The sequence below is a fragment of the Clupea harengus genome, chromosome 7 (genome assembly GCF_900700415.2).
Source record: "Clupea harengus chromosome 7, Ch_v2.0.2, whole genome shotgun sequence".
NCBI classification, from domain to species: domain Eukaryota; kingdom Metazoa; phylum Chordata; class Actinopteri; order Clupeiformes; family Clupeidae; genus Clupea; species Clupea harengus.
Window position 1 is genome coordinate 10,477,723 of NC_045158.1, and position 13,570 is coordinate 10,491,292.

General features: G+C 45.0%; 1 protein-coding gene across 1 annotated transcript in view; it reads left to right on the forward strand.

Moving 5' to 3' along the window:
• nol6 (nucleolar protein 6 (RNA-associated)) overlaps nt 1–11,601 on the forward strand; it is an 18,291-nt gene extending 6,690 nt beyond the window's left edge. Inside the window, exons 8-26 of the mRNA XM_012815956.3 lie at nt 17–137; nt 322–380; nt 499–600; nt 720–835; nt 1,188–1,365; nt 1,613–1,735; nt 2,056–2,204; nt 2,474–2,549; nt 2,966–3,106; nt 5,235–5,352; nt 5,530–5,684; nt 5,825–5,988; nt 8,228–8,380; nt 9,084–9,181; nt 9,430–9,554; nt 10,001–10,090; nt 10,471–10,665; nt 10,892–10,993; nt 11,337–11,601. Of these exons, the coding sequence (XP_012671410.2) occupies nt 17–137; nt 322–380; nt 499–600; nt 720–835; nt 1,188–1,365; nt 1,613–1,735; nt 2,056–2,204; nt 2,474–2,549; nt 2,966–3,106; nt 5,235–5,352; nt 5,530–5,684; nt 5,825–5,988; nt 8,228–8,380; nt 9,084–9,181; nt 9,430–9,554; nt 10,001–10,090; nt 10,471–10,665; nt 10,892–10,993; nt 11,337–11,486 (2,415 nt within the window). The 3' untranslated portion in view covers nt 11,487–11,601. The remainder of the gene's footprint in view (nt 1–16; nt 138–321; nt 381–498; nt 601–719; nt 836–1,187; nt 1,366–1,612; nt 1,736–2,055; nt 2,205–2,473; nt 2,550–2,965; nt 3,107–5,234; nt 5,353–5,529; nt 5,685–5,824; nt 5,989–8,227; nt 8,381–9,083; nt 9,182–9,429; nt 9,555–10,000; nt 10,091–10,470; nt 10,666–10,891; nt 10,994–11,336) is intronic.
• The last annotated feature ends 1,969 nt before the right edge of the window (nt 11,602–13,570 follow it).

Sequence of the window (13,570 nt, forward strand, 5' to 3'; positions counted from 1 at the left end):
TCACCTTTCCATTCAGGGCTCTGGGTGTTTTGGTGGGTTTCTTGCGTCGATGTTGGTGTCCTACCTTCTTACGTCTCATAAAGTCAGCAACCACATGTCTGCATATCAGCTGCTCAGGAATACCCTGCACTTCCTAGGTGAGGACTTAGTTTCTACACTCCTTTGAACTCTCTTTTTTGTTGTTGTTGTTGTTAACTCCCCTTAGAGACTAAAAACTTAAAATCTAGCTCTAGAGACCCTCTTACAATTAAATGAAATCTCCATGTTTCACTGTTGTGTGGTGTCTTTGCATGTGAACCTCTTGATTTGTACTCCTCTCAGCTTCAACAGACCTGACAGAGAATGGGATCACCCTGGCCAGAAGCCCCGACTCAACAGCTGTGAGTTGTTTATCTGAGGTCCAATCATGTCAGGCCTGTGTTGTCTTCTCATTTTTCATTTGTAAGCCATCCACCAATCACCCACCTTCTTCTTTATGTCCCCTCCCCCCTCCATCAGCCCAGTCTCTCAGACTTCCACAGTGCATTCCCAGTGGTGTTTGTTGACCCCTCTGGACACCTGAACTTGTGTGCTGATATCACAGCCCATACCTACAAACAGGTGAGACGTTGCATCGACACTAACCCTCTGTAAGCCGATGGCGGGCCGCGTGGACTGTTCAAGACGTTAATAATGATCGTGGGAGAGTTGGATATTAACGCAATCGCACACTCCCACAGATCCAGCACGAAGCTTCGCTGTCGGTGCGGTTCTGGGACGACCCGACCATGGACAGTTTCCAGGCCTTGCTAATGACTGCCAAACCTCTCATCAGAACCTACGACCACGTCTTCCAGTGAGTAGCAGAGAGATCACTCTGGCCTGGTTACGCCGAGTAATGTCAGTGTCTGGTGCTGGAAAACCAATTCTCCTCTAATTAGGTAGATTGGCAATGGAGCAGTGGGGGCTACATTTGTAACATGAATTTTGTAACTCCAAATGGAATTTCTCAAACCACATATAATGTATTGCCTGTATGTACAAAGATCAATCATCCTTGCACCATGTCAGCTGTGTTGAACTATGTCCCTATGTCCCTGAATTGCCTATATATTGATATCTCATCTCACCCTTATTCTCCATAACTGGTGTGTCCCATTCCTAATCTCTTCCATACAATTCACCTCCTCTCACTCTCTGTCTGTCAGGCTGTCTGGGCTGGCGAAAATGCAGTCTGCGTGCAAGAAGCTCAATCTCTTCAGCGAGCTCATGGACCACAGTGGGAACTACGTCCGCACTGCGCTGCCTCTTCTGCTGTCCCTCCTGCAACGAGGACTAGGAGAACGGGTCCACCTGCTTGCCCACTCACTGGCTCCTGATCTCGAGGTGAGGCTTCTTGGTACCGTCATGGTATATAGGTTGATGCAGAATAGTATTATTGATTACTCGTGTGCAACAGATCCTGTATTAAGCTCCCATGATGATGATTATAAACACATAAAAATGCTGATACTCAAAGTTAATACTAACTAATTATAGATGAGCTAACAGTTGTACAGTTTTCACTCTTGACATGCCCGTGTTAGTAGGCTGTTTGTGATTTTGTGGATGATGTGATGTTTCTGCTCTGCAGTGGCCAGTTACCAGTGAGCCCCCAAAACACAAAGACCAGCCGCCCCTGTCCTTTGGCCTGCTGCTCAAATCAGACCACCTGGCCTCTGTGCTGGAGAAGGGACCTCCTGCAGACAGTCCACAGGTTAGCATCACTGCACATCAGTGACCCCCATCCCCCCCTTTATTTATGTGTGGTTTATTCAATTATTTTGTTTTAGATGAGGCAGATTACAGTAATTAGGAGTTTGATTAGGCAGTGTGCTGTATGAAGATTGAACTCTTCACTTTTACATTGTTGTGTCTCTGCTCTACTAGGTTTAGCAGGATTCAGTTTCACCATGCCTGTGTGATTTCTTCAAGCCAGTCATATGTGAATGCTTTCCCTCAGTATGGTGTCTTATCCTCCACATGAATGTATGTGTGTGTGTGTGTGTGTGTGTGTGTGTGTCTCTCTCTCCCCAGGCTGAAGAGTTTCGTCAGCTGTGGGGTGATCGCTCTGAGCTGCGGCGCTTCCAGGACGGCTCCATCACCGAGGCGGTGCTGTGGGAGGCCTCCACCGCCTGCCTGAAGAGGCTGGTGCCTCAGCAGATCATCAGCCACCTGCTGCAGCTGTGAGCTCCACCTGCCTCCGTCTCTCTTTAGCAGTGTCTCTGGGTACAATGACATGGGAAGAGTTGAACGCTTAGGACAGAAAGGCTGAAATTACATTTTGGTTAGGATAAGACACTTGGATTGTTTGTAAAGGGCGGGGGGGGGGGAGAACAGTGATGAAATGTCAGCACTCAACATTAACAAACTACATGTTTAGATGGGAAGAACCTCAACATTGACCTCCATTAGAAACAAGTTTAAGTGTTGGTTATTTTCTTTCTTCTCCCAGTCATGCTGATATACCCTCCTCCTGTATCCGTTACGTTGGAGGGCTGCTTGATGATGTCATTATAGTGCGACAAGAGGTAGGTCTTGCACCTGTAATATTTAGTCTTAGTCTTAGCCGATGAATGGTATATACATTTCTCCTGGTCTCTAATTCAAGAAGGACTTTATCAGTTTAGTTTTTCTTAAATATTTTTTTTATTTTATTTTTGACTAACTCTAGGGCACAACATTCTAGGGAAATAAAAATAAATGCATTGTAAAGTTTCTCAACAGCTATGCCACTTTTGTCCAGAAGGAGTCAGTGCTGCATTAGTAGTTTGATCATGATGCCAGATATTACATGATGGGTCCACTGGTCTTTATAAGAACAAAGGCTCTTTGAATGCATGCACTGTTTAACATGTATAATTTATTCAGGTATGTGATTTCATTGTGTGTGTGTGTGTGTGTGTGTGTGCGTGTGCGTGCGCGTGTGTGTGTGTTCGTCCTACAGAACTGTGGCACAGGAGAGGAGGAGAGCCTGAAGGTTGTTCAGAGTTATGATGACCTGAGCCGTAAGCTGTGGCAGCTGGAGAATCTGCCCCTGTCCATCACTTCAGTCCAGGGAGCCCACCCTGCCCTCCGATACACACAGGTCAGTCACACACACACACACACACACCCAGATATGTGTGTGCCTATAAGCATTCATAGCTTATAAGCATGCCACAGCCTACACATACTGTCTCTTTTGCACACACAGACACAGACACAGAATCACCTAAATGTAAAAGGCTCTCCATGCCCTCTTGTACACACAGACAGACAGACAGAAACACACAGACAGCAACACACAGACAGAAGCACACTCTCCATCACCATAGTATAAGAGGCTCATCCTGCCCTCAGATGCATACAGGTCAGTCTCATACACAAGCAAGCAAACACACACGCTCACACAGCGCGACTGTTAAATATAGTACAATATCCTGTGGTAATTATGCTGTCTCAATTTCTAATTGCTCTATAACTTCTTGTCTCTATAATTAGCTGTATCAGATTACTGTGTTTGAAAAAGCCAAGGCTTTGTGGTAAATGGCCTCCTGTCCAGAACCAACCCCAGTTAGCTGACAGTCTCCCCACAAAGTATCCAGCCATGCTGAGACCGTGTTCAGTGTGGGCCTGATCCTCTAGTCTGCTTCAGTAAAGCTATGATGGACGGCAGAGATCTTCCTTACCGTCATAGGAAGAAATCTACACCGCTAACAAGGAAGGCTGTTTGACTCCTATGAATGTGCCGGATTTATAATCGAGATATTGATTAAAAATGGGTAATTCCGTTTCATCAACCGGTTTTAGTTTTCCCCGACTGACCACCTTGTATTTGATTCATACTTTATGTAAATAATGTCATCGTACCCAACAACAGGTGTGCAAAATATTGTGCTTGTATCTTCTTTAGTTTCTGTGTTTTTGAGGCTTTGAAAAGGGGTTGTAGCCCTAATTATACTGCAAAAAACAAGTGTTGCGAAAAATGAGGGATTCAGGGGTTTCTCTACACTATTAGATGTCTTTTAACTTTGAATTGTCCCACAGTTGCATATTTGCCAAGTTATGCCTTGCTGAAAATTGTATTTAAAAAATGATTTCATGCATTGGAACTCTGCCAACATGATTTGGGTTCTTGGTCACCTCCCTTACCAAGGCCCTTCTCCCTCGATTATTCAGTTTGGCTGGGCGTCCAGCTTTTAGGAAGGGTCCTGGTTTTTCAATTGAAGAAAATATGGAGGCCTCTGTGCTTTTGGGAACCTTCAGTGCAGTAGAAATGATCTTTTAGCCTTCTCCAGGCATAACAAAATGTGAAAAAGCAATGGGGTCTGAATACTTGCTGAATGCACTGTGTACAGATTATACCAGTAATCTAATAAACTTACGCATAAATTGTAATGGTTCAGTAGCTATGTTTTAGAAGCACATAGTCGTGAGGCCCTGCTATTCTGGTGTACCTGTTCATACTTGCTTAGCCCTATTTGCAAGCTGATATCAGTAGTTGCTCTTGGTTTAGTTCAGTACTTTTGTCTTTGTCACAGTTGTACAGTTCTTGTTTTCGTATGACATGGCTTCATCTTTGCCACCATGCTCCATGTCCATTGGCTCCTTTGATTCGTTTAAAAATAATTAAAACATTTTTGATACTCCAATTTGTCACAGTCTTCAGTACAACTGAAACTGCCATTCCTCCAGTGGAGCATGGTGCCAAAGCTGAAGCCATGTTGCATGGAAATCAAGACCTCTGGCGTCTGTTGACTTCCCATGGAGTGACCCAGATGGTTGTCTCATGCATGGAGCGTGCGGCACGAAAGCTGCTTCTGTGGAGGGGGATTAGTGTGACCACCACTCTGATTTTCAGCACATTTTATCAATAGCACCATTACTCCCCCCACTCCCCCAAACCCTGATCATTTTGGTCACTATAATTGCAATGTGAAATTTTCATACCATTCTAATGTGCATAGATTCTCCTAGACTCCTAGTATGCATTTTCACCACAAAGCGCGCACACACTCACACTCACTCACACACACTCTCACACACACACACACACACACACACACACACACACACACACACACACACACACACACGGATTGTTGAGCACCAGACCGAAAACCAAAACCAGAGGAAAACCATAAATAACAAAATGCTTTCAGACCCGAATGACGCTTCCTCTCTCGGACGATTCACTCCCTCTTTCTCTCTCCCTTTCTCCCTCCGTCGCTCAGGTCGTTCCCCCCGTCCCCGTGCGGCTGGACTACAAGCGCTTTGCCCGGGAGAAGAACAGCCGCGCTCTCGTGCCTCAGGAGGGGAAGCCCTGCCCTGTCTACATCACCCCTATCAAAGGTAGCCGCACACCGCAGAGCAGTCACTCGCCCCAGGGCCACAGTGGGCTAGTGGCATTCTGATCTAGCGGATTTGCTATGTTTGTGTGCTAGTCAAAACAGGCATATACAGTGTGTCTCAGTGTTTCATTGCTGTGTGTGTTCGTGTGTGTGTGTGTGTGTGTGTGCACGCGCGCAGTGATCTGTCACATGGAGGGCAGTGGCAAGTGGCCACACGACCGTCTGGCCATCCGCCACATCAAGGCAGCGTTCCACATCCGCCTGGCAGAGCTGCTGAGGAACACACACAAGTACCCCTGCAACCCCACGGCCACACACCTGGACGTCTGGAAGGTAGCTTATCTCGTGTGTGTGTGTGTGTGTGTGTGTGTGTGTGTGTGTGTGTGTGTGCGAGAGAGAGAAGCTCGTGTCAAAGATTAGTGTGTATTCTAGCCAACATACTGGTGTGTGGTTAATTGTGTGTGTTTTCACAGGACGGGCTGGCATTCCGGATCCAGGTGGCGTACCAGCGTGAGCCGCAGATCCTGAGGGAGGTGGTGTCCCCAGACGGGATGCTGCTCATGAGGGACAACCCCGAGGCCCAGGCCCTGGAGCTGGAGACCCAGCACAGGCCCCTACTCACCAGCACGCTGCATGGGTAAGACCACACGCACACACAAAGACACACACTCACCCCTACTCACCAGCACACTGCATGGGTAAGACCACACACACACATATACACACACTCACCCCTACTCACCAGCACGCTGCATGGGTAAGACCACACACACACTCACAACCCCCTACTCACCAGCACGTTGCAGGGGTAAGACCACACACACACATATACACACCCCTCTCACCATCACACTGCATGCGTATGAACACACACACTCACCCCTACTCACCATCATGCTGCATGGGTATGAACACACACACACACTAGGGGTGGGCGATATGACCAAAATCTTCTATCACGGTATTTGTAATTTTATATCACGGTTACGGTATATATCACGGTTTATTATACGTAGGGTGACCAGATTTGGGTTTTTGAAAAAGAGGACACTTCAGCGGTGGCGAAATGTGTCCACAGACATTTATTTATTGACCCTTAAAAACACTAAGGTGCAGAAACAATACTGCCTCAATAGGCTATTGGCCTAAGCAATAGTGGCCAGTATCCATTGAATCTTTAAATAGTAAAATAAAAGCAAAGTGTATGTAAAAAAAAAAAGAAAAAGGAAAAATCTTTCTGTGGCATTTAGTCCAGTGCTTATGTTTCAGTGGTTCTTTAATGTACTTTCAGAAGATAACTCAAGAGTTAAAACTTTCTTTTCAATGTGTGTCCATATGTTAACGCAATAATGATGAGATATTTTCTTTATATGGCCACATATTAAAATAAAAAAATTAAGAAGTTGGCCATTACACATAGACACATAGACGCTCCATTGACCGCCTCAGCCCGTTGCTGCGACGTGCTAACGTGATGACGAGGTGATGATTGGTCTGTAAACAGACGCAAGTAAATGATGGAGCTGCAGTTTTTCTGGATAAAAAGCACTATAGATAGCGTTTATATTTCTCAACCGATTTCACTGAGTCGTTTTTATATTCAAGGGTTTATGATCTACGTGGAGTACCAAAAAAAGTTTTGTCTCCATATTACTTAGAATCTCGTTGGTTTGGCCGTAATCGCCGTTGACATACATACATGTATGTCTATGATAATCGCTGCTAGACGCTCACTGTTCTTGTGCTCTCACAGCTCATTCACTTTGAAATACTGAAAAATAAATGCCTACACTAGACACTTTTCAGTCCATATTTTTCAGTATATTGAATCTTGCCCAACAGTCGAGGATTACTCAACAAGTAGGCATGACAGTCCTTGCAGGTTATGTGCTTAAAAATTGTACTGGGTATCGTATTATACGGCTCTTCAGAATGTTCAAAAAAGTTCCGTTGATTTGAATGGGCCACCCCAACGTTCGCAGGTCTAATTTCTTTATTTTCACTGCTGCGAAAATGTAATGACGGCTGACCATCTTTCATATCATTCCGCAAGTAGTCTGGTCATTTAACGTAACGGGAAGTAATGGGTTGCTACGCAACACCTGAAACTTTAGAGTTCTATTTTATTTCTCAGCAGAAATCACAAAACGGCTTCAAAATCGTTAAAGAGGTATTTTTGGAGGAATGTCTATTGTTTTGGCGAGTTACTGTATAATAAGAGGGATGAAGTATAGTTCGGAGGTCATTATCTAAAAATAAATCGATTGGATTTCAAAATAAGAGTATACCGCGGTTGAAACGGTATGGCCAAATCTCTCCCGGTAGACACATTTCTACCGTTGCACGGTATATACCGTCATACCGCCCAGCCCTAACACACACACACACATATTCACCCCTACTCACCAGCAGCATGCTGGGTAAGACCACCACACACTCACACAAACTCGCTCACCCTACTCACTATCACAATGCGTGGGTACACACACACACACACACGCACACACACACACCTATTCAGTAGCATACTGCATATGTATAACTGATACACACAAATTCACATTCTTGGACCTCCTTGTCATCCTGCATTACTCCAGCAAGCAGACACTTGCACACCACCTCGGTAGAAGCACGTTATGTGACTCAGTGACTCCACGTGAACCACGTACGCATACAGACACTCAATCACACCAGCTCTTTTTCACCAGAACAACTACTCCACTGTGCAATATATGGGTCTGCCTCACATATGTCCAGCACAAACCTCTGTCTAGCTCATATGAGAGCCTACACAGATACACACAAACACGCATTACTACAAATACTAGTTCTAATTTAGCACACACATTAATGGAGTTTTTAACCCCCTCCCCCAGCCTCCAGCAGCAGCACCCGTGTTTCGGGGCGGTGTGTCGGCTGGCGAAGCGGTGGCTGGGAGCGCAGCTGTTCAGCGCAGACGTCTGTGAGGACGCAGCCGACCTGCTCGTGGCCTACCTCTTCCTGCACCCCGCACCTCATACCCCTCCCAGGTGAGATGGCCGTCACCTCAGTGACCCTTTCCCCCCCCCCTCTCTCTCTCCCTCCCTCCCTCTTTCCTGTCTGTCAGTCCACACTATGCCCTTCCTCCTTTCAGCAAGGGCTAGAGGTTGCAGTGTCCGCTGTCAGGGCACATCATTGCCATAGCCCCCATAATCAGCTTGAGGCCTGTGGCATGCAGATTATAAGTAGCGTCTGTGGCATACGCATTTGTGGTAACCCTGCTGCATGTGAAGGCACATTTACAAAAGGCAGGAAAGGAATTAAAGGAAAGGAAGACTGAACATGTGTTTACGTTATGCTAAGAAAAGTTAACTCCATCCCACAAAAGATGATGTGCATCCATGTCGAGCGCACAGCTTTTTGAGGTCGAGTTTGTTTTGTATTTGGCCTGGCCATTTATCAACAAGTCTGGCTTTGGGGTAGCTTCTTATCCATGTCAGACACAGCAATGTTCCAGGGGCTTGTATCAACCAGACTTTTTTCACTGCATTTCCGCGAGCATGGTGCGTTACTCATCCACCTACTCACTGGTGTCTTTGTTTTTATTCCTCTCTCTTTCACACGTCCTCCTCCTCCTCTTCTTCTCTCTGTGGTTTTCTATCCACCTCTCTCTTTCACACTCTCTTGCTGCCTTTTCCTTTCCTTTCTGTCTTTCTTTCTCTGTCTCCTTTCTTCCCTCTCTCTGTCTCTCAGTTCTCCTCAGGTTGGGTTCCTCAGGTTCCTTCACCTGCTCTCCTCCTTCGATTGGAGGAACAGCCCGCTGGTGGTGAACCTCAACAGCCAGCTCACAGGTACCCTTCAGCTCTCCCCAGACACACTCCCACTCCTCTCCTGCACTCATAATCTCCCTAAGAAACCACAGGCAATATGCTCATTCAGCCACTACCTCGCACCCAAGGGCTCTCATTGTTTATAAACTCGCACCTGAAGGCATCTGTTTCATCACCACTGTGACTCTTCAGATTGCCAGTTTAGATCTGAATGCCTTCTGCATTGGTGGTCATTTATGCGTTCCGACTTGTCCTGTTTTCCTCCGCAGTGGCAGACTACACAGAGATCAAGAATGACTTTGTAGCTTCCAGAGAATCCCTGCCTACCATGTTCATCGCCACGCCGACCGACAGGAAGCAGTCCATGTGGACCAAAGATGCTCCCTCAGTACAGGTATCCCTTTGTTCCCGATGCTTCCCCTGCGGGGCTCCACTTCCAGTGGGGTTCCAGTCCTTCATCAGACTCTCAGAACTCACAGATAGCTTGGGTTACTCCCCAAAGACACATCTTGACCACAGAACTGCTAATCAGCCGACATGGAGACAAACCAAGAATCCTCCCTAAAAGTATATATAGTATTTATAATCTAAAATGTAAATGAATGTGAACTCATCCCATGCTATGTACCAAGCTAACTCCTTCCTCTCGCCAGTGAGGCCATAGCATAAACATGGGATTGTTTATCTCCATCTTGTGTTCTGCTAGTTCCTTCTAGAGGCGTGTATTTAATAGCTCTGTTGCTTTTGTTTGGCAAATGACTGTAAGTGGCGTCTGAACAGCGCCTCAGGCTGGTTTATGTGTGGTTTAGGTCATCAAATCTCTCCCCCCTCTGTGTTCAGATGCTGCAGCGCATCATCACTGTGGCAGCGGAGAGCCTCCATGTTGTTGAGGCACAGCTCACAGACGCCACACTGACACAAGATGTGCGGGTGAGTGTGTACACACACACATACACACACACACACACACACACACACACACACACACACACACACACACACAGGTCATCAGTGGGCCCTGGCTCTCACATACATGTTCATGCACACACCAGAGAAGAAACATCCATACTCTGATCTGGAGTTCATCCATATTCACATACCTCCTGTCCTGGATAGATTGATGGAGCGTCTGACACTCCAGCTAAATCACTAATGGCATCTGTCATTCTGTATGTGAGCTCTATTCACTTAATGAATGACCCCTAGGAGACTGGAATAGTGGATCATGTGCCATGTTGGTTGTATATGATTTTCATTCATCTCTCTCTCTCTCTCTCTCTGCCTCTTTCTCTCTGTCTGTCTGTCATTAGGTGGCCTTCCGACCGCCCTTGGACGCGTACGACGTCTTGATCTACCTGAGGCCCAAGCAGGTGCCCCTGGTGGAGAGTGCGGTGGATCCCCCGAACCACCCCCCTCCCCGCGGCATCTACGAGGGCTCCGTGACCGGAGGGGCGCTGCCCGTGGTCGACTTTGACCCCGTCAGCCTGTACCTTATAGAGCTCCGAGTGAGTCAGCCAGCCAGCCTCCCACTCGTGTGTGTGTGTGTGTATGTGTCTTGTCGTCAGGATGACGCAGTTGGAGAAACGTATCCCAGTGTGCAGCGTTCCCTGCATCCTTTTGTTCTTGGAAATGGGACGTTGGGTCTCACTGAAAGACAGAAGATGCCTTCTCTGAATTTGTTTGTGTTGTATTTGTGTTCGAGGCTAAGATCAATTCTGTTGGCTTTTCCAGGAAGCTTTTGGAGACGTCGCCCTGTTCTTCTGTGACCCCTATGGCGGTACAGTTATTGCGGTGGTATGGAAACCAAAGGCCTTCACCCCACATCCATTTAAGGTTGGTGTAATGGGTGTCTGAGGAGATTAATGGGTAGATGTGTTGTGGTCTGGTTCAACACGCATGCACACATGCATGTTGCTCTAGCTGCATGAGGTTGAAGACGACTTGCTTTAAAATAGTTGCTGTAGGGTGCTCTTCCAATTACCTCAAATTTCTTCCAACTTGACAGTGGTGTTCTTTTTATTTACTTATAAGATGACGTACAACACAGCTATGTTTTCATAATGTTTCCTGAACTTTTCACATAGTTCCCCACACACAATACAAGCTTTGTCTTTGGAATCAATATGAAGGGCAAATCCAAAGAAATGTGAAACCCCCCCCCCCTCTCTCCTCTCAGACGGGGATGATGGGTGCCCGACGTGTGGAGGTGACAGAAGACAAACCCTCCACCGTGCCAAACGTGGAGGCCATCCTGCTCGACTTCAGTGTCCTTGGGGAGGGGCTCGTCCACAAGGTCGTGCCAAGGACGGAGAAATGGGTGGTCTGAAGATATGGTCGACCCTCTCAACATAAAGAGACGGGATCGAAATTGTTATTGTGAAACTGTATAATGGCTTTTTTTTGTAATTATTGGATTTGACATAAAAACAAACCAATCAGAACGAATCTGAATTTTTCTTGATGTAGTGTATACACATGTTCACATTGTAGTAATTAGACCATCATGCTAAAGCCAGAGCCCTCAGGGAAATCATTGTGAGGCACATTTTGATGGCTTTGGCATGGATTCGTTATGTGATTTACTGCATCAACACACCCATGACATCTCGTACTACTTTTTTTTCATGAACATTTTGACATGAAGACCCCATTGTATAGCGTATGTTAGTTTGATGGTATCTCTGGTGGTGATTTTCTTAAGGCTCGTTCTGAAATTTCAAGAATTGTTATTAACAATGCAGTTGTTACACCTCTGCGAAATTGCAGTGTGCAATCCCAGGCTCGTACTGTTTAGTCAAAAGTTGCGCCTGCAATCATAGCTCCTAACAAATGGAAGCAACCTGCTGAAATTCAGCAAAAAAAAAAAAAAAGAAATGATGTGGAGTTTAAGGTAATAACCGTAAATCACCTTTAAGCGCTCTCAATGGCATTGTCTTGTGTTGAGCAGTTATTTAATGCAGTTTAAAGGTTATATGGAAGCTTAATAAGAAAGGAAATTATTATGAAAAAAGTTTTCTTGGTAATGTCTTTTGAATCGGAATGTCTTTTGGCCTTTGTGAACCCAGAAGCAAATTTGCCAGGACTCGTCAGCAAGCAGGATTGTTTTCAATTCAGTGTTTAGACTTGAACACAAGCTCTCAAGTCAATTAAGCAGGACAGATTATACCTTCCATATCATTAGGGGGTTTTCTGACAAACTTTTCCAAGGAATAGAGGAAGTTCAGGGAAACTTGCCTTTCCCAAGAATTGAGACACCAGATGCGGTTTCCACACCCCAATGTTGAACGACATACTATTGTGATCCAGATGTTATCAAAAAGACTGCCTGCCCATACAGAGATTCCTGGTACTTCTGGTGTGATTATTTTTTTCTGGTTGTAAATCTGATTTAGAAAAGCTTATTCTAGAGACCTGTCTTGTCATGCACCGCCACCGCACTGATTCATACTTCTAGTTTAATTCTTAGTTCTATTTTAAATGCAAACTACTGTGAATCAGCATGTTGATTTCTCAATGCACACCATGAGAATAAATTGACGTGCAGTTTTATTTATGTCTTATCCTCACTGTTGGACATGGGCTGTCAAGTTAAAAAATAAGAAGTGCAGATCAATGACTGTTTGTTGAAACATATCAATTTGAACAAAATATTAGTCTGGAGTGTATGTAAGCAGACGGCTTTTGTAGTTTTGTATTGACACCATAACTACGATTTTTCATGCAATCTAATTTTAACTAAGAAATGAAATATATTTGGGAATTTAATTTTAAATAGGGGTTCTCTTTCACCCTTTAGAGTTCAAACATGGAAATAATTATTGCATTCCTATATTTTAGAAATGTATTACCAAGAAGAAGCCCACACCTTAGCAGCTGAGGTGAATAAACAAAACTTCCTCACAAAATGGCCAAGAGCAGATTTAACAGAGTCTGGACTGATACAGCAGACTGGATAAGAGCAACATTTTGTGTTCTTTGTCCAAACTACAGCTTGAATATTTGTTATTCATTGTTTATTGGGGCCACAAGCAGTCTGTAGTGGACTGGCACACTTTTTTAAATACCTGCCACATAAGATTAAAGACTGTTTGATAACATTGGCTTCAATAGAAGGAGTGTGTTGAATTTTCATCTTGCTTGAGGTTTTACACTATTTTTTTTTTTTACATTTATTTGGAAACTCACCAACAGAAACACAGTCCTATGAATCCAGTCCATGCACATAGGCACACGCTAAGATGAGAGAGGATGGTCGGTAGTACACAGGAGGCATTTAAGGTCTGAATCTCAATTTTTTTTATATAAATATTAAACATACTAATATAAATATATATGAACTCACTTTGTTGTGGTTCATCTCCCAGAATAAAACATTAAGCACACTTCTGGAAAAGAAAACCGCTTTAGAAC